This window comes from Salvia splendens, unplaced genomic scaffold (genome assembly GCF_004379255.2).
Source record: "Salvia splendens isolate huo1 unplaced genomic scaffold, SspV2 ctg921, whole genome shotgun sequence".
NCBI classification, from domain to species: Eukaryota; Viridiplantae; Streptophyta; class Magnoliopsida; order Lamiales; family Lamiaceae; genus Salvia; species Salvia splendens.
In genome coordinates this window covers 45,190-63,958 of record NW_024599608.1, presented here as the reverse complement: position 1 = coordinate 63,958, position 18,769 = coordinate 45,190, and the positions used below count along the sequence as shown (strand labels likewise).

The 18,769-nt window shown below is 49.8% G+C and overlaps 1 protein-coding gene across 1 annotated transcript; it reads left to right on the top strand.

Moving 5' to 3' along the window:
• Window positions 1–7,690: 7,690 nt before the first annotated feature.
• Window positions 7,691–15,209, top strand: LOC121791808. The gene is made up of 6 exons (XM_042189634.1): window positions 7,691–7,897; window positions 7,972–8,907; window positions 9,207–9,789; window positions 9,891–10,174; window positions 10,426–11,547; window positions 14,559–15,209. Exons 1-6 carry the CDS (start codon window positions 7,691–7,693, stop codon window positions 15,207–15,209), a joined length of 3,783 nt encoding a protein of 1,260 aa, XP_042045568.1.
• Window positions 15,210–18,769: the final 3,560 nt, after the last annotated feature.

The following is an 18,769-nucleotide window of genomic DNA, read 5'->3' as shown; positions in this document are numbered from 1 at the left end:
CCGGACCTGATGGCTTCTCGGCCACCTTCTATCAAGCCTGCTGGTCCATTGTGGGGCAGGAGGTAGTGGAAGCAATCAGACAGTTCTTCAGAGGGGCCTTCCTGCCAAGGAGCATCACGGCCACAAGCATTGTCCTTATCCCAAAGAAGGCATCGCCGGAGTCATGGACCGACTACCGACCCATCAGTCTCTGCAATGTTTTAAACAAGATCATTACCAAGGTACTCACCTCTCGACTCTCTCCTTTCCTCCCACAGGTCATCTCCCCAAACCAAAGTGGTTTTGTCAAAGGTCGGCTCCTTAACGACAACGCACTTCTGGCTCAAGAAATGTTCCATGAGCTTGCTAGATGCAGCCCCAGCGCCTAATGTGGCAGTAAAGATTGACATGGCTAAAGCCTATGATAGGGTCCAATGGCCCTTCCTCTTCAAAGTTTTACGCCGTATGGGATTCCCGGATTCATGGATTTCACTTATGGAGAGGTGTATTGGGTATTGCTGGTTCTCGGTCCTTGTTAACGGGGCACCCGCGGGCTTCTTTAGATCAACTCGCGGACTTCGGCAAGGAGATCCGATCTCCCCCGCTCTGTTCGTGATCGCTGCGGAATACCTGTCCCGAGCATTAGATAAGCTCATCCTCGGCCAAAAGGACATGACGTACAAAGCCTCCCGGAGATGCATGGAGATCAGCCATCTAGCCTATGCGGACGACATTATCATCTTCACCCAAGCGGCGGCAAATCCTATGCGCCGGCTAAGAGCTTGTCTTGAAAAGTATGAAAGAGTCTCCGGCCAACAAGTCAGCCTTGCTAAGAGTAATTTCTATATTGCCGAGGCCCATGAGCATTGGGCAAACTCGATCCAGGCGGAAGGGGGCTTCACTAGAGGGGTTTTCCCTTTCCTCTACCTCGGAGTTCCTATCTATCGTGGTGTCAAACGCACGGACATGTTCCTCTTTCTACGAGAAAAGATTGCAAGAAGGATCTCAGGATGGGCACACCGTCACCTATCCTTTGGAGGAAGGCTTACGTTGATTAAGAGCACCCTTGAAGCGATCCCCTTACACATCTTCCAAGCCGTCGAGCCCACGGCCGGTACCCTTAAGCAACTTGATCAACAAATGGCCCGATTCTTTTGGGGGTCTACGAATGAGAAGAAGCGGACCCATTGGATTGGTTGGGAACAAATGTGTCGGCCCACTGATGAAGGAGGCCTTGGGATCCGGAAAACTATGGAGGTCCTCCGCGCCTTCAATATCAAACTTTGGTGGCGCTTTCGGGAGCAAAACTCCCTTTGGGCAAGATACATGATGGCAAAATATTGCACCAACTCCACACCGCTCACCTTGAGACTGCCGAGCAGGAGTAGCCCTACGTGGAGAAGGCTCTCAAGAGCATGGCCCCTCGCACAACCGCACATGAGATGGCTAGTGGGACAAGGGGACATCTACTTCTGGGATGACATTTGGCTTGGCAATAGCCCTCTGAGGGAATTTAGTCTTGATGATAGGGGAAGACCAACCACCCGGGTTTCGGAGTTCATTACTAATGGGGGTTGGGATGTGCCCAAGCTTCAGCTTCTTCACAATCAGGCCGGCCTCCCTCAGCATGTTATCGATGGCATCATTAATACACCGATCCTCCATGATGAACAGGATATCCCGAGGTGGAATCTCTCTAAACATGGGGAATTCACGGTGGCTTCGACATGGGACACACTTCGAGGGCGAAACCCGATCATCCATGGTTTGGGGGACGTTTGGAAGGCAGGCCTCACCAACTCAATAGCCATCTTTATCTGGAGGCTTCTCTCCAATCGGGTGCCGGTTGACACGAAGCTTCAGTGGCGGGAGATTGAGCTAGCCTCTAAGTGCCAATGCTGCCCCCACCGACCGAATACCGAGTCCCTCCAACACCTCTTCATCCAGGGACATGGAGCTCGCAGAGTATGGAGTGAGTTTGACGGTTGGTTCACAGGCCCGTCCCCCCGCATCCATATCAATGATACAATCCCTACGAGAATCGAAGTGTGGGCGCGAAGGTACCAACAGCCGAACAAGAAACATCTTAGCCGAGCCACTCCATACCTCATTCTGTGGTTTATCTGGTCGGAGAGAAACAGGAGTCGCCACCAAGGCACACAGTTTAAACCACAAAACGTGGTATGGCAGGTCCACATGTTCATTCGGAATGCTATGTCCAATGGAAGCTTGAAGCCGAAACATTGGAAGGGAGTTAAACTTGGAATCAACATTCCTCAAGCGGCGGCAATCAGGGCGCTACCCCTAGCCATGGCAATCAAATGGAACCCCCCGGACCAGCCGTGGATAAAGCTCAACACAGATGGCTCCTACAATGAAGCGAACGGTAGAACAGGGGCTAGAGGGATTATTCGAGACCACTTGGGTAAGATGCTCGTCGCCTTCAGCACACCCCTAGAAGCACACTCGGCGTTAGAGGCGGAGCTGTTGGCCATGCTCCACGGGCTAAATATAGCCAAAGAACTCGCCCTACCAATCTGGATTGAGTCCGATGCAGAGCAAGCAATCAAATTGGTCAATGGGACAGGATGGGGCCCGGCACTCGCCCGGCAAGCGGTGGCGCAACTAACCCTTCATAAACGCCAACTCAAATTCCGAGCCACCTTCATACACAGGGAGGGGAACAAAGCGGCGGATTTCCTTGCGAAAATGGGGCTAGTCCAAGACAGTGGTCTACGAATGCACTACAACTCAGCACCGAGAGAACTGTTGGACTTGGTTAGATTGGACGAGATGGGAGTGTCGCACATCCGATACCTTGACGGGAACGGGCATTAAAGTTGATAATGAGACGATGGGAGACAATAGTGACTAGCTTTTTGGTTAATTGTATTTTGGAAAAGAGTATGATGAGGTCCGAACCTTGTGGGATTGGACCGCATACTACTCTTGATTTGTTACGGCACACCACTTTTGGGTGTGGCCACGCCTTGTAATTACCGCCTTTGGAATTTTAGGGATGAGGGACCCACGAACCCTCCACCGTAGAGGTGTTTGATAAAAAAAAAAAAAAAAAAAAAAAAAAAAAAAAAAAAAAATCTTTTCCCGTAGGAAGAGGAACATGTCCGTGCGCTTGACTCCACGGTAGATAGGGACACCGAGGTAGAGAAAAGGAAAGGCCCCTCTAGAGAAGCCTCCTTCCGCCTGGATCAAGTTTGCCCAATGCTCATGGTTTTCGGCGATATAGAAATTACTCTTGGCAAGGCTGACTTGTTGGCCGGAGACTCTTTCATACTTCTCGAGACAAGCTCTTAGCCGGCGCATAGGCATTGCCGCCGCTTGAGTGAAGATAATTATGTCGTCCGCATAGGCTAGATGGCTGATCTCCATGCATCTCCGGGAGGCTTTGAACGTCATGTCCATTTGGCCAAGGATGAGCTTATCTAAGGCTCGGGACAGGTATTCCGCAGCGATCACGAACAGAGCAGGGGAGATCGGGTCTCCTTGTCGAAGTCCTCGAGTTGATCTAAAGAAGCCCGAGGGTGCCCCGTTAACAAGAACCGAGAACCAGCAATAGCCAATACACCTCTCCATAAGTGAAATCCATGGATCCGGGAATCCCATACGGCGTAAAACTTTGAAGAGGAAGGGCCATTGGACCCTATCATAGGCTTTAGCCATGTCAATCTTAACAGCCACATTAGGCGCTGGAGAGCATCTAGCAAGCTCATGGAACATTTCTTGAGCCAGTAGTGCGTTGTCATTAAGGAGCCGGCCTTTGACAAACCCACTTTGGTTTGGGGAGATGACCTGTGGAAGGAAGGGGGAGAGGCGAGAGGTGAGTACCTTGGTAATGATCTTGTTTAAAACATTGCAAAGACTAATGGGTCGGTAGTCGGTCCATGACTCTGGCGAGGCCTTCTTTGGGATAAGGACAATGCTTGTGGCCGTGATGCTCCTTGGCAGGAAGGCCCCTCTGAAGAACTGTCTGATTGCTTCCACTACCTCCGGCCCCACAATGTGCCAGCAGGCTTGATAGAAAGTGGCCGAGAAGCCGTCGGGTCCGGGTGCACTATCTCCGGAGATGCAAAAGGTGGCACTTTTGACCACATCCGCACTTGGGGCGTCTGCGATGCCAACGAACTGCTCGGCTGAGTGGGCCTGCTGGATTAGGTCGAGGTCTGGATCTTCAAGTGTCGGATTGTTGGGGGCAAGGAGTTGTTGGTAAAACTCCACTGCGGACTTTTTAATCTCGGCTTCCTCGGTGAGCTCCTGCCCATTGGCACGAATTGAGTGGATGCGGAGACGGACCCTCTTTTGTTTCACCCAGCTTTGATAGAACCGGGTATTTTTATCTCCCTCGGCAAGCCACCTCAAGGCTGCCTTCTGTCGCCAAAAATCTTCTTCCATTCTCAACAAAAGGATGTACTCGGCAATGTGTTTGTTGATTGCTGTCCTGTGATTCGGTGTCGGCCTTGCCTCGAAACTAGCTTGAGCCACAGCAATTTCTTCCTCCTTTTCCTTTAGGTTAGAATGGATGTTCCCAAAAACCTCTTTGTTCCACTCCTTAAGAGCCTTTTTAACTCTGGCCTGCTTGATTTGAATGTTTAGGAGTCCACCCGCCCCCGTGGGCTCCTCCCATGTTTTTTGCACTACGGCCATGAATCCTTCATGCCGGATCCACATGTTCTGGAACCTGAATGCCTTGGCTCCAGCGGATGTGTTCAGCTTCGTGCACCTTGCAAGAACTGGTCCATGGTCCGAGGCAACCCGGGGGAGATTCGTTACCCGGGTAGCCTCGAAGGTCTTAGTCCATTCCTCATTGACAAGCACTCTATCCAACCTTTCAAAAAGGCCATTCTTGGCCCATGTGAATGCCGCTCCATCAAATCCCGGATCAAGCAGCCTACAGTCTTCCGTTGCCTCCGCAAAATCAACCATCTCGGCTTGCCGGTTGGTATCACTTCCGACTCTGTCTTGGTGTGATAGGATGGTGTTGAAATCACCACCGATGATCCAAGGTGTTCCCTCGAGAGGCCCGGCGATCTCCCTCATCTTGTCCCATAAGTGATGTCTTTCGACCCTTGTGCATTTGGCGTACACGGCTGAAATGGCCACCGGTCTAGCAAGGCGGTGGGACTTGAGGCGCCCGTGAAGAATTTGTTCCGAGTCATCCTCAATATCAAAGGTGGACCCCTCTTCCGCAAACAACCAAATCTTCCCGTTCGTGTTCGAACCAATGTAGGGTAGCCCCAAGGCTTTGGAGAATCGGTCCGGGTCCGGGGGAGTGAGCGGTTCCATTATTGCAAGAAATAAAACATTATGACAACTAATAAGTCTTTTTAAAACGTTTTGAGTGGGCGCGTTCGCGATCCCCCTCACGTTCCAAAACATGAAATTGTAAGACATCATTGACAAGAAGGGTGCGTACCCAAAGAGGATGAAGGCCCTCCTTGATAGTCAATGCGGTGTTGCTCTTTGTTCGGGGCGGCCTCCTCGGCGTCGTCGGCCGGAATGTTGCCTCCAAACCTCTCGTCCCCCCCGTACAACTCCATGGGGTCTTCGTCCACATCCCCACAATTCTCAACATCAAATTCTCCATTCGCCATGAGAGTGTAATATTGGTTAGTGCTCATGTGGTTCTTTGCCGAAAAGAACCCACGCCCCCTTGTCATAGCATGGCGCGCGCCTCCTCTCGGATTCCTTCGATAATCTGGTGAAACCGAGCGCCTCGCATTGGGGGAGCCCCACTCCACTTCCATGTTCCCACGTGTTGTTGGTGGTTCGGTGGTGGGGTGCGAAAGGTTCCCCCCATTCGGCGGGGACATCCCAACCTCGGGCTTGAGCCCCGCATTTTGAGTTCCGAGTTAGCCAATTCGAGCTTATACACTCTTTCCCCTTTCTTTGAAGCCTTAAAACCAAATTCAAAGTTCCATATCACATGAGGAAAGAGGGTCAAAGAGATGGAGTTTGTCAAGGGTAACGAAAGGGGATAGCAAGAAAAAGGAGGGGCAGCCAAGTTGATCAAGTTAGACAATCGGGTTGATCATTGATCATATAAAAAAAAGGGCAGGAAATAGTTGTAACCTGACCCAGAAAATCAAAAGCAAAAAAAATAATATAAGGCTGAAGGTCGAAATCTGACCAAGAAGGAGCACCAAAGAAAAAAAAATATCCCAATTCTGATCCAGCGAGTCTAGGCAAATCTTTGGCTTTTTGACTCATGTGATTTTTCTTTAAAATTTTTTATTTTTTATTTTTGAACTTAGAACCCCTAGGACCCCACCCTAATACGTTACTAACCTTGAGCCTCGTTACAACCTTAAAACAATGACCTTAAGGAATTATCTTGTGCAGTCCGATTCAAGGTATTAAATTTATGGCAACATCGAGTGAACAGTCCTAACTTCTTAGGTGAGGAATGAGTGACTGAGTGAATCCAACAGTGCTTCTTGAATTGAGCAATCTTGACAAGCTGACACCTTGATCAAGCAAAGGCGAAAGAGAATGAACACAAGCTACTGAAAAATAGATTGACCTCGACCTCGGGTATGATTGTTGGAAAATTATTCGGTCTAATGCATACATGTGAATACGTGTCTTTATCTTAAGGTTTTGTTTTTCTTTTCGTCTTTTCTTTTACTTAAAAAAATAAATAAACCATGCCTGAAATTTGCCCTATCTTTTTCTTTTCTTTTTCTTTATACTTGGGGACAAGTATGTTTTAAGTGTGAGCAGTTAGATAGGGCTTATTTCATGCATCGGTTTATGGGTGAAATACATGCTACTTGATCGGTTTATCGCGCAAAACAAGTGTTAAATGTGCAGAATTACCACTTGACCAAGGCTTCAAGGCCGACCTGACCAAGCAAGTACAAAGGCGATAAAAGGCTCAGAATCGGGGGAGTTGATCAAGGGGGAGCGATCGAGCAGTTAGGAGGGGACCACGGGTTTCTGGAAGAAGAGCACGTGAGGAAATGAGCTGGATACAACGCACCATCCTGTTATCAAGGACGACGTTCTAGAAGGAGACACGTGCTGGAATATGAGACGCAAGGACGAAACTGAGTCACGAATTTGTTACCAAAAAGCGTAGACATTCTAAAAGAACAGCACGTAGCAATCGATGAGTCGCTCATTCTCAGAATGAGTGAATATTCCCTGACAAGATCGTTATCTAGCTGGAGGCCGAATCGAGCTTATAAATAGAGGGTGTGCCACCACAAGAAGAAGGGAGACACTTTACTTTCCGCCTAGTTTAGTTTAGCATAGTTATCTAGCGTAGTCCAGCTCTCTACCTTAGTTTAGTTTAATTCTCTAGCTTAGTTAGGTAGCTTAATTAGAAGGGCGACCAATGGGAGCGCTGCAGAATACTCATTTGTGTTAACGTGACTTAAGTTTCCCGCTGAGATTCTTCTCAGTTTACAGCTTTCTTAGACTCCAAGTGTTAGCTTAGTTTAATTTCACGCTGTAATCAGTTTTTAGTTTAATCAAGTTATTTTCGCTTTAAATCCGCGCATTTACTTTTCTGTTGTTTCCTGCAAATCACTTGACCCAGTAGTTAGAATTCCGTTGATCAATCTAGCTAGTTTAAATTCTATCTAGATTAAAACAGTAGTTAAAACTCCCAAATTAAAGCGTGGCCTCGAGCGGACCTTCCTCTCCAATCAAACGAGGCACCCCGGCTAGGGGTCAAGAGGAGGATGGATCGATGGCACCCGAGGGGGACCTAGGAAACTTCATGAGCATTAATAAATACCATGCACTCATGGAGAAAGAAGCCTATGAAACGGATCATCCCGAGGAAGATGAGGTGATTGGAATGGAAATTGTGGTGCAACCAATCCCGAACACGGGGGAGGATGTAACCTCTTGCCTCGGTGAGAGTTCAAGGCACAAAAATGATCGGAAGATGGATGTAACAGGGCGGTCTTCATCCCGCTCGGGTAAGTCCTCATCCAATTACTTATGTCTTATAACCTTTTGTTTTAGAACGTGCGAGGAATTGTGAAAACCTCGTCCCGCAACGTTATCAAAAGACTAATTGTTGTTCATAATATTTCTTTCATGGCAATAATGGAACCTTTCACCGCGCCAAACCCGGAGTTGTATTCGAAGTTTTTCGGACTCAACTTCAAAGGCGCTAACACGTCGGGGAAAATTTGGAACTTTACTAGAGAGGGAGTTAACTTTGATGTTATGGACGACTCCGAGCAAGCTCTCCACGGTATACTTCGCTTGGAGGCAGGCAGCCAACCTGTGGCGGTCACGGTTATCTATGCTAAGTGTACTCGTGCGGAAAGATATCCACTCTGGGACAAATTGCGGGATCTTGCGGACAACTTGGGGAGTCGGCCGTGGATTATTGGAGGGGAATTCAACACCATTCTTAACCCACGAGATAGGTCCGGGAGCGAGTCTAATAGTCAAGCGGAGATGTTGGACTTCGCGGAAGCAATCGAAGATTGTAGACTGGTCGATGTGTGCTTTGACGGTGCACCTTTCACTTGGGTAAAGAACAACCTATTTGAGAAGCTTGACAGAGTTTTTATAAATGAGCAGTGGACGAGCGTTTTCGAGGCAACAAGAATCACGAACCTGCCTCGCGTCGCCTCGGATCATGGTCCCATCCTGGTTCGATGCAAAACAGAGGTGACAGGGGAGCAAGGTAGGAACTTCCAATTCCAGAACATGTGGTTGAGACACGAGGGGTTTCGAGGAGTCGTGGAATCCAGTTGGAGCCAACCCACCGAGGCCGGAGGACTACTTAACTTGCAAATCAAGCTCGTAAGGCTTAAGAAAGTCCTTAAAGAGTGGAATAGAGCAACTTTTGGAAACCTCCAATCCAACCTTAAAGAGGCCGAGGCAACTATAGTAGAGGCCCAGCAAGCCTTCGAAGCTGATGCGTCCCCAACCAATAGATGCCGAGTAAATAAGGCAATTGCGGACTACATCCTTTTACTAAAAATGGAGGAGGACTTATGGAGACAGAGGGCAGCGGTACGGTGGATCAAGGAGGGGGATAGAAATACGAAGTTCTATCAAAGTTGGGTCAAACAAAAGAGAGCCCGTCTTCGAATCCGTGGCATACTTGCGGGAGACCGAACCATTACAGACGAGAGAGAGAGATCAAGGACTCGGCGTCTAACTTCTTTCAAGAGTTACTTACACCATCGGCTCTCCCTCTGGTCGATCCAGATTTAAACTTGATTCGGCGACACCCACAGGCCTCGGACTTAGAGAGCCTCGCTACTTCCCCCAATGAAGAGGAGATCAAACGGGCAGTATGGAGCATTTCGGCTGATAGCACACCAGGCACCGACGGATTCACCGCGTCCTTCTATCATAGTTGTTGGGATATCATTGGTCGGGATGTGGGGGATGCGGTAATACAATTTTTTAACGGGGCTTTTCTCCCACGGACCATCACCGCGACAATGATTGTTCTATTACCAAAGAAGGATAACCCGGCATCTTGGTCGGACTATCGACCAATTAGTCTTTGCAATGTTTCAAACAAGATCATCACAAATGTCCTTGCCTCAAGGCTGGCCCCCGTCCTCCCTAAGGTAATATCCCCGAACCAAAGTGGTTTTATTAAAGGGAGGCTTCTAAACGACAACGTCCTCTTAGCCCAAGAAATGTTTCACGAGTTATATAGAAGGAGGCCCGCGCCAAACGTTGCAATCAAGATTGATATGGCAAAGGCTTATGATCGGGTACAATCGCCTTTCTTGATCCAAGTCATGCGCCGTATGGGATTCCCGGAGACATTTCTTAGTCTCATTGGAAGATGCATTGGAATTGTTGGTTCTCGGTGTTAATCAATGGAGCACCGGCTGGTTTCTTCAAATCCACTCGTGGCTTGCGGCAAGGGGATCCTATCTCTCCTTCATTATTCATTATTGCAGCGGAATATCTATCAAGGGCGTTGGATGAGCTAATTTTGGGGAAGATGGAAATGACCTTCAAGTCTAAATGCGCATGCTCCGATGTTAGTCATTTGGCCTACGCTGATGATATTGTTATTTTTACGCAAGCGGCCAAGGAATCCATCCAACGGGTTAGAGCTTGTTTAGACGAATATTCGGCTGTGTCCGGGCAGAAGATCAATCTATCGAAGAGCAATTTTTACATTACCGAGACTAACGGTGACTGTGCGGGCACGGTGAAACGGAGGGTGGATTTACTAGAGGTACATTCCCCTTCCTCTATCTTGGCGTACCTATTTACAAAGGTGTCAAAAGGACCGACATGTTTCTTTTCCTCCGAGAGAAAATTTCAAGAAGAATTTCGGGTTGGGCACACAGACACCTATCATTTGGGGGCAGGTTGACCTTGATCAAGAGTACCCTCGAGGCCATCCCAATACATGTGTTCCAAGCAATCGAACCAACAAAAGGAGCCCTTAAGCTCTTGGAGCAACAACTGGCAAGATTCTTCTAGGCCCCTGTGGAGGGCAAACGACGTACACACTGGATTGCTTGGGAACAGATTTGCCTCCCCACTACGGAAGGAGGTCTAGGGATTAGGAAATTTGAGGATGTCCTGAAGGCCTTCAACGTCAAATTGTGGTGGCGCGTTAGAGAGCAAAACTCCTTATGGGCCTCACACATGTATAGCAAATACTGTGCCTCAAAATCACCTTTGGCTCGACTGAACTCAGGTAGGAGCAGCCCGACGTGGCGACGACTCGCGGCCGCTTGGCCCCTGGTCCAGCTAAACATCCGTTGGATCATTGGTGATGGACGAGCCCTGTTTTGGGACGACATCTGGCTCCGGGATAGGCCAATCAGAGATCTTTGCTTAGACACAAGGGGTGATCCCACGACAAGGGTTGCAGAGTTTTGGATGAATGGAAAGTGGGACGGGGCTAAGGTTGGCACCACATGCAACCAAACGGGTATGCCGCCTCACGTGGCTGAGGCCATCATGAGCACCCCTATCCTCCTTGACAGCCCCGATGTCCCGAGGTGGACTTTGTCTCGAGGGGGAAATTTCTCTCTGTCCTCGGCATGGGATTCTAACAGGGCTAGGCGGCCCCGTATCCCAGCTCTTGGAGACATCTGGCACGGTGGCATCTCAACAACAATCTCGGTTTTCATGTGGAGACTTATTTCGAATAGAATACCGGTTGACGCAAAACTACAATGGAGGAACATCTCCTTGGCATCTAAATGCCAATGTTGTCCTAGGCAGCCGGGGTTGGAATCCATTCATCACCTTTTTATTAATGGACAAGGGGCGAGCATGGTTTGGAGGCTTTTTGATGAATGGTTTGATGGTGCGAGCCATCCCCTTCGGCCATCGGACTCCATTCCATCTAGACTCGAAGCTTGGGCTAAGAGAATCAACCGGTCCACAAAGGACCACATGGCTCGGACCCTTCCTTGCATCATCCTTTGGTATTTGTGGGCGGAGAGGAACAACAGCCGGCATAATGGGGTTTGCTTCAGGGCTTATAACGTGGTATGGCAAGTCAGGCTATATGTCCAGAAACTGGTGGAAAGTGGGCGAGCACGGGCGAAGCACTTCAAGGATGTCCGTTTTGAGGGGTTAACACTCCCTGTAGGCTGCTTGATCCTGGATTTGATGGAGCGGCATTCACATGGGCCAAGAATGGCCTTTTTGAAAGGTTGGATAGAGTGCTTGTCAGTGAGGAATGGACTAAGACCTTCGAGGCTACCCGGGTAACGAATCTCCCCCGGGTTGCCTCGGACCATGGACCAGTTCTTGCAAGGTGCACGAAGCTGAACACATCCGCTGGAGCCAAGGCATTCAGGTTCCAGAACATGTGGATCCGGCATGAAGGATTCATGGCTGTAGTGCAAAAAACATGGGAGGAGCCCACGGGGGCGGGTGGACTCCTAAACATTCAAATCAAGCAGGCCAGAGTTAAAAAGGCTCTTAAGGAGTGGAACAAAGAGGTTTTTGGGAACATCCATGCTAACCTAAAGGAAAAGGAGGAAGAAATTGCTATGGCTCAAGCTAGTTTCGAGGCAAGGCCGACACCGAATCACAGGACAGCAATCAACAAACACATTGCAGAGTACATCCTTTTGTTGAGAATGGAAGAAGATTTTTGGCGACAGAAGGCAGCCTTGAGGTGGCTTGCCGAGGGAGATAAAAATACCCGGTTCTATCAAAGCTGGGTGAAACAAAAGAGGGTCCGTCTCCGCATCCACTCAATTAGTGCTAATGGGCAGGAGCTCACCGAGGAAGCCGAGATTAAAAAGTCCGCAGTGGAGTTTTACCAACAACTCCTTGCCCCCAACAATCCGACACTTGAATATCCAGACCTCGACCTAATCCAGCAGGTCCACTCAGCCGAGCAGTTCGTTGGCATCGCAGACGCCCCAAGTGCGGATGAGGTCAAGAGTGCCACCTTTTGCATTTCCGGAGATAGTGCACCCGGACCCGACGGCTTCTCGGCCACTTTCTATCAAGCCTGCTGGCACATTGTGGGGCCGGAGGTAGTGGAAGCAATCAGACAGTTCTTCAGAGGGGCCTTCCTGCCAAGGAGCATCACGGCCACAAGCATTGTCCTTATCCCAAAGAAGGCCTCGCCAGAGTCATGGACCGACTACCGACCCATTAGTCTTTGCAATGTTTTAAACAAGATCATTACCAAGGTACTCACCTCTCGACTCTCCCCCTTCCTTCCACAGGTCATCTCCCCAAACCAAAGTGGGTTTGTCAAAGGCCGGCTCCTTAACGACAACGCACTACTGGCTCAAGAAATGTTCCATGAGCTTGCTAGATGCTCTCCAGCGCCTAATGTGGCTGTTAAGATTGACATGGCTAAAGCCTATGATAGGGTCCAATGGCCCTTCCTCTTCAAAGTTTTACGCCGTATGGGATTCCCGGATTCATGGATTTCACTTATGGAGAGGTGTATTGGTTATTGCTGGTTCTCGGTTCTTGTTAACGGGGCACCCTCGGGCTTCTTTAGATCAACTCGAGGACTTCGACAAGGAGACCCGATCTCCCCTGCTCTGTTCGTGATCGCTGCGGAATACCTGTCCCGAGCCTTAGATAAGCTCATCCTTGGCCAAAAGGACATGACGTTCAAAGCCTCCCGGAGATGCATGGAGATCAGCCATCTAGCCTATGCGGACGACATAATTATCTTCACTCAAGCGGCGGCAACTCCTATGCGCCGGCTAAGAGCTTGTCTCGAGAAGTATGAAAGAGTCTCCGGCCAACAAGTCAGCCTTGCCAAGAGTAATTTCTATATCGCCGAAAACCATGAGCATTGGGCAAACTTGATCCAGGCGGAAGGAGGCTTCTCTAGAGGGGCCTTCCCTTTTCTCTACCTCGGTGTCCCTATCTACCGTGGTGTCAAGCGCACGGACATGTTCCTCTTCCTACGGGAAAAGATTGCTAGAAGGATTTCAGGATGGGCACACCGTCACCTCTCTTTTGGAGGAAGGCTCACGTTGATTAAGAGCACTCTTGAAGCGATCCCCTTGCACATCTTCCAAGCCGTCGAGCCCACGACCGGTACTCTAAAGCAACTTGATCAACAAATGGCCCGATTCTTTTGGGGGTCTACGAATGAGAAGAAGCGGACCCATTGGATTGGATGGGAACAAATGTGCCGCCCTACTGAAGAAGGAGGCCTTGGGATCCGAAATACTAAGGAGGTCCTCCGCGCCTTCAATATCAAACTTTGGTGGCGCTTTCGGGAGCAAAACTCCCTTTGGGCAAGATACATGATGGCAAAATATTGCACCAACTCCACACCACTCACCTTGAGACTGCCGAGCAGGAGTAGCCCTACGTGGAGAAGGCTCTCAAGAGCCTGGCCCCTCGCGCAACCGCACATGAGATGGCTAGTGGGACAAGGGGACATCTACTTCTGGGATGACATTTGGTTTGGTAATAGTCCTCTGAGGGAAATTAGCCTTGATGATAGGGGAAGACCAACCACCCGGGTTTCGGAGTTCATTACAAATGGTGTTTGGGATGTGCCCAAGCTCCAACTCCTTCACAATCAGGCCGGCCTTCCTCAGCATGTTATCGATGGCATCATTAATACACCGATCCTCCATGACGAACAGGATATCCTTAGGTGGAACCTCTCTAAGCATGGGGAATTCACGGTGGCTTCGACATGGGACACACTCCGAGGGCGAAACCCGATCATCCAAGGTTTGGGGGATGTTTGGAAGGCGGGACTCACCAACTCAATAGCCATCTTTATCTGGAGGCTACTCTCCAATCGGGTGCCGGTTGACACAAAACTTCAATGGCGGGAGATTGCGCTAGCCTCTAAGTGCCAATGCTGCCCAATTCGACCGAACATTGAGTCCCTCCAGCACCTCTTCATTCAGGGATTCGGAGCCCGTAGAGTATGGAGAGAATTTGATGAATGGTTTGAAGGTACATCCCCCCGCCTCTCAATCAATGACACAATCCCAACGAGAATTGAAGTTTGGATGCAAAGATGCAATCAGCCGAATAGGAAGCACCTTAGCCGAGCCATGCCCTACCTCATCCTATGGTTCATCTGGTCGGAGAGGAATAGGAGCCGACACCAAGATACAAGATTTAAACCCCACAATGTAATATGGCAGGTCCACATGTACATCCGGAATTCTATGGCAAACGGGTGCCTGAAGCCGAAGCACTGGCGAGGAGTTAAACTTGGTATTAACATCCCTCAACAAGCGGAAGCCATTCGGGCGTTGCCTCTCGCCATGGCGATCAAATGGGAGCCACCGGACCCCCCTTGGATTAAAGTGAATACGGATGGTTCCTTCAATGAAGCGATCAACAAAGCAGGAGGGGGAGGAGTCATTCGCGATTTCTCGGGTAAAATGCTTGTGGCCTTTTGCATACCTTTTGAAGCACAATCGGCTCTGGAGGCGGAATTGTTGGCAATGATCCACGGGCTGAACATCGCCAAGGAATTTGGCCTCCCTATTTGGATCGAATCAGACGCCGAACAAGCTATCAAATTGATTAATGGGGCAGGATGGGGACCGGCGCTAGCCCGGGAAGCCATGGCGCATCTGATCCTTCTTAAGCGTCAACTTAAATTCCGTGCCACCTTCATTCACCGGGAGGGAAACAAGGCGGCGGATTTCCTTGCGAGAATGGGACTAGGGAGAGATAGAGGCCAACAAATGCAACAAGACTCGGTGCCGAGAGAGCTTGCGGACCTCGTCCGCATGGATCAAATGGGTCTTTCACATGTTCGTACCCTAGGAAGGGACGGGGACTAGATTTGTTTTCACTTGCTTCTTGCTCTGTTTCCCTACTCTGTAGCTCTGTGTAACTGCTCGTGGTGTTTGAGGGAGTATGATGGGGTCCGAACCATGTTGGATCGGACCGCATACTACTCTTGTAATGTTGGTGGCACACCACTTTCGGGTGTGGCCAAGTTCTGTTTAATTGCCTTGTTGAAATATAGGGATGAGGGACCCACGAACCCTCCACCATGACGGTGTTTGAAAAAAAAAAAAAAAAAAAAAAAAAACACTCCCCCCCCCCTCGGCCGAAGGAACCAACAAGAAGGGCCGTGGCTATCAAATGGCAACCCCCGGATGCTCCATGGCTCAAGTTAAACGTCATGGGCAGATACGATGCGACAACAGACAGAGCCAGTGGAGGTGGGATCATCCGAGACCATCTCGGTAATATGGTGGGGACTTTCTATACGCCGATTGGTGCACACTCCGAGCTAGAGGCCGAGCTCGAAATCATTCACCGAGGTATGGCTTTTCCTGAGAGGCGAGGCGCATTCATCTGGGTAGAGTCAAGTTCACATCAAGCTAGGGCAGCTATTGAGTCAAGGGATTGGGGACCGGCAGCATGTCGTCACACAATGGTACGAATCCAAGGCATTATGAAGGAGGGTAAGTTCAAACTCAACTATGTTCATCCGGAAGGCAACAAGGTGGCCGGGTACTTAGCTAAATTGGGAAAGGAATCGCCGCATCATCAAGAGGTAAATATAGAGGCCGCTCCTAGGCTACTAACTGCCATGGTTCGCCTTGAACGGCTTGGAGTGCCGGACATCCGCTTGGAAGAAGACGACAATGGATAGGCAGGAAGAGATGGGGATCCCTAATGCCCGAGCCCAAACCGAAGAAAGAAGTTAGAAGAGGTTTGCTTGTGATTGGCTCGACTAATTTATTCTGGAGATTTTTTGGTATGATTGGCTTTGTAAGATTTGTAATAGGTTTGATTTGGTTAGACCTTGTGATAGGATTACTGTTGGGAATACCAAAAAAATACTTTTTTAGAGAGAGAGGCTCCTCCTTCTCTCTACAATCCCACCTTGGCCTCTTTGAACGTCTGCTCCAACGGAGGTGGGCGGTTTTCCCGTCGGACAAGATAACCGGAACCACCCAGCCACACGCGGGGAGCCGGACGTCGACCATGGACGATTCGGCTGCCGATGAAAGTGATGCAACGAGAACCTTGTTCCAATCCGCCGGCGACACCATTACAAGTGCGACGGCGTGCAAAAAGGAGGTCCGCCGGAGTGTAGGAGACCGGCTAAAAATGAGGAAATCCACTCCGCGGCCGGTGATGAAAGGTAACGGAAGGAAACGATTCAACGCGTCTCCGTCCCCGTCGGCAAAACCGGACGTCAAGAAATCTTTTGCCGAAGACGACGACGGGGAGGGGATTCGGACAAGCGGCCTCAAGAAAAATCTTATGGAAGAGCTTGACGGGGTGGTGGGATGCGCGGAAAGTCAAGGTAGCGAAGGTAGCCAGGACCGGTTGAAGGAGAAGTCGCCGGAAGAAGTGATGCTGACCGGCAAGGAGATTGTTCTCTACTCCGAGCCTCCAAAGGACGGAACTGGTGGTGAGGAGGGTCCTTTCGAGGTAGGTAACCCGGAACCCCAAGAGTTGGAATTCCCCGAACGGCTGGAACCTTTGAACCCCGACTCCACGCCGGCTCCGGCGACGGCGCAACCTTCAGGCGGCGATAATATGACCGTTGCTATGGGGGCTGATGAGATGGTACATCCTAGGGAGCTAGCTTGCTTGGGGGGTGTGGAAACAAAACATACAAAAGGTACTATAGTCAACTTTCCGGATTTGGCAATAAAGACAAGTTTCATTGAGGAAAGGCAATTGGTCTCATTCCCAATCCTTGGCTCACGTGATTGTTGCATGGAGGAGCCACATATGCAGCCAAAACAATCCCTCTTGCACCTAGCTAACCTCGATTCCGCCGAGGACTTGGACCGGATTTCCTCACAACCCCTCCAACATTTTGACGCCGGCAATACGCGAGGTTCGAATAGGGCCCAAGCAATTATTGGGGTCGTGTCCCATTACGCCGAACCAACCGCTGAGCACGCTAGAAGCCTTGTTCCGACCCAGGAGTATCTCGAGCACTTCCCTCCTCTCGAAAGGGGCCGAACCAAGAAATTATGTAGCACTTTCGAAACAGGGGAGGCGTCTTCATTGAAGGGAAGGCCGAGACACGGGCAAGACCCGTCCGGTGCAGTTCAACATGGGGTGCCGAATCAGGTGGAGAAGGGATCTCAGGGGGGGCCTCACATGCTCGGCAAAGGCTCTCTTTTCAATCCGAACAAGGAAAGAGGGCCGCAACCACAACCGTCGATGGCGGATATCCTTAGCAACCAACCGGACCCGAAAGGCCATCACATTTTTGAGCCGGAGAAGATAAAAAACATGGGGTTCGCTTCGTCGAGCAATGGCGTCCCGTCGATCTATTTTTCCGGAAGCGAGACACAACAATTGGCCGACACGTTGGGGTTTGCTATTGTAGGTAAGTTTTCACATTCCATTCCGGCCTCTAGTCAAATACAAAAAGCTTTAGACAATATGAAGTTCGTTAGAGGTTGGAATTGGAAATATATTAACGCAAAACATGTGCTAATACAACTTGATGATCTTAATGACTATGCGAGGATGCTTAATGGTCCGAAGGATACCCCGGTGTGGTATGTGGATAGACACCCAATGCGAGTCTTCAAGTGGACTCCGGATTTCGATGTTTATTGCGAGTCACCGATAGCAGCCATATGGTGTAATCTTATTGGTCTTCCTATCCATCTCTATGATCATTCGGCATTGTTTGCGATTGGAAAACTCCTAGGAAATCCGATCCAAATTGATCGTGCAACGGCTAATAAGTCGAGGTTATCGTTTGCAAGAATTTGCGTGGAGATTGATATCACCAAACCGGTTCCGGAGGAAATTATCTTGGATATGTGCGGTAGGGTGTCCATCCAAAACATAAAATGGGATAAGATTCCGGCATTTTGTTCGGAGTGCCGGCATGTGGGTCATGCGGCCTCATCATGTTATGCTTCGGGTAATAAGAAGAAGCCGCCAAAGCGGAACTACAACGTCCCGTTAGCGAAGAGGAACTCGGAGACAAGTCACAATACGGCAGGAAAATCGTCTCAACATAAGGGAAACAAGGTTGTCACGGAATGGCATCGACCGGAAAAGGAGGAGGTAAGCAAAAAATCTTCTCCTTCGGCCTTGGTCTCGGTTGCTCAAGAGGATGGTTCTTACCCGAACACATGCATCCCGGAGGTCCTTGAACCAAGACAATGGGGAGAGAGACACGACCAGGACCCGTCTTATTTCACACCTAATGGGCGTGGAGGAGGTTCTCACAAGGGGACCGAATGGTCGAGCTTTAAGGGGGACGGGAGTTGGCAACCTCGTGGCCGACCCGCACGCAAGGCTTCAAGCGGACCTTCCTCTCCAATCAAACGAGGCAACCCGGCGAGGAGTCAAGAGGAAGAAGGGTCGAGGGCACCCGAGGGGGACCTAGATCACTTCATGA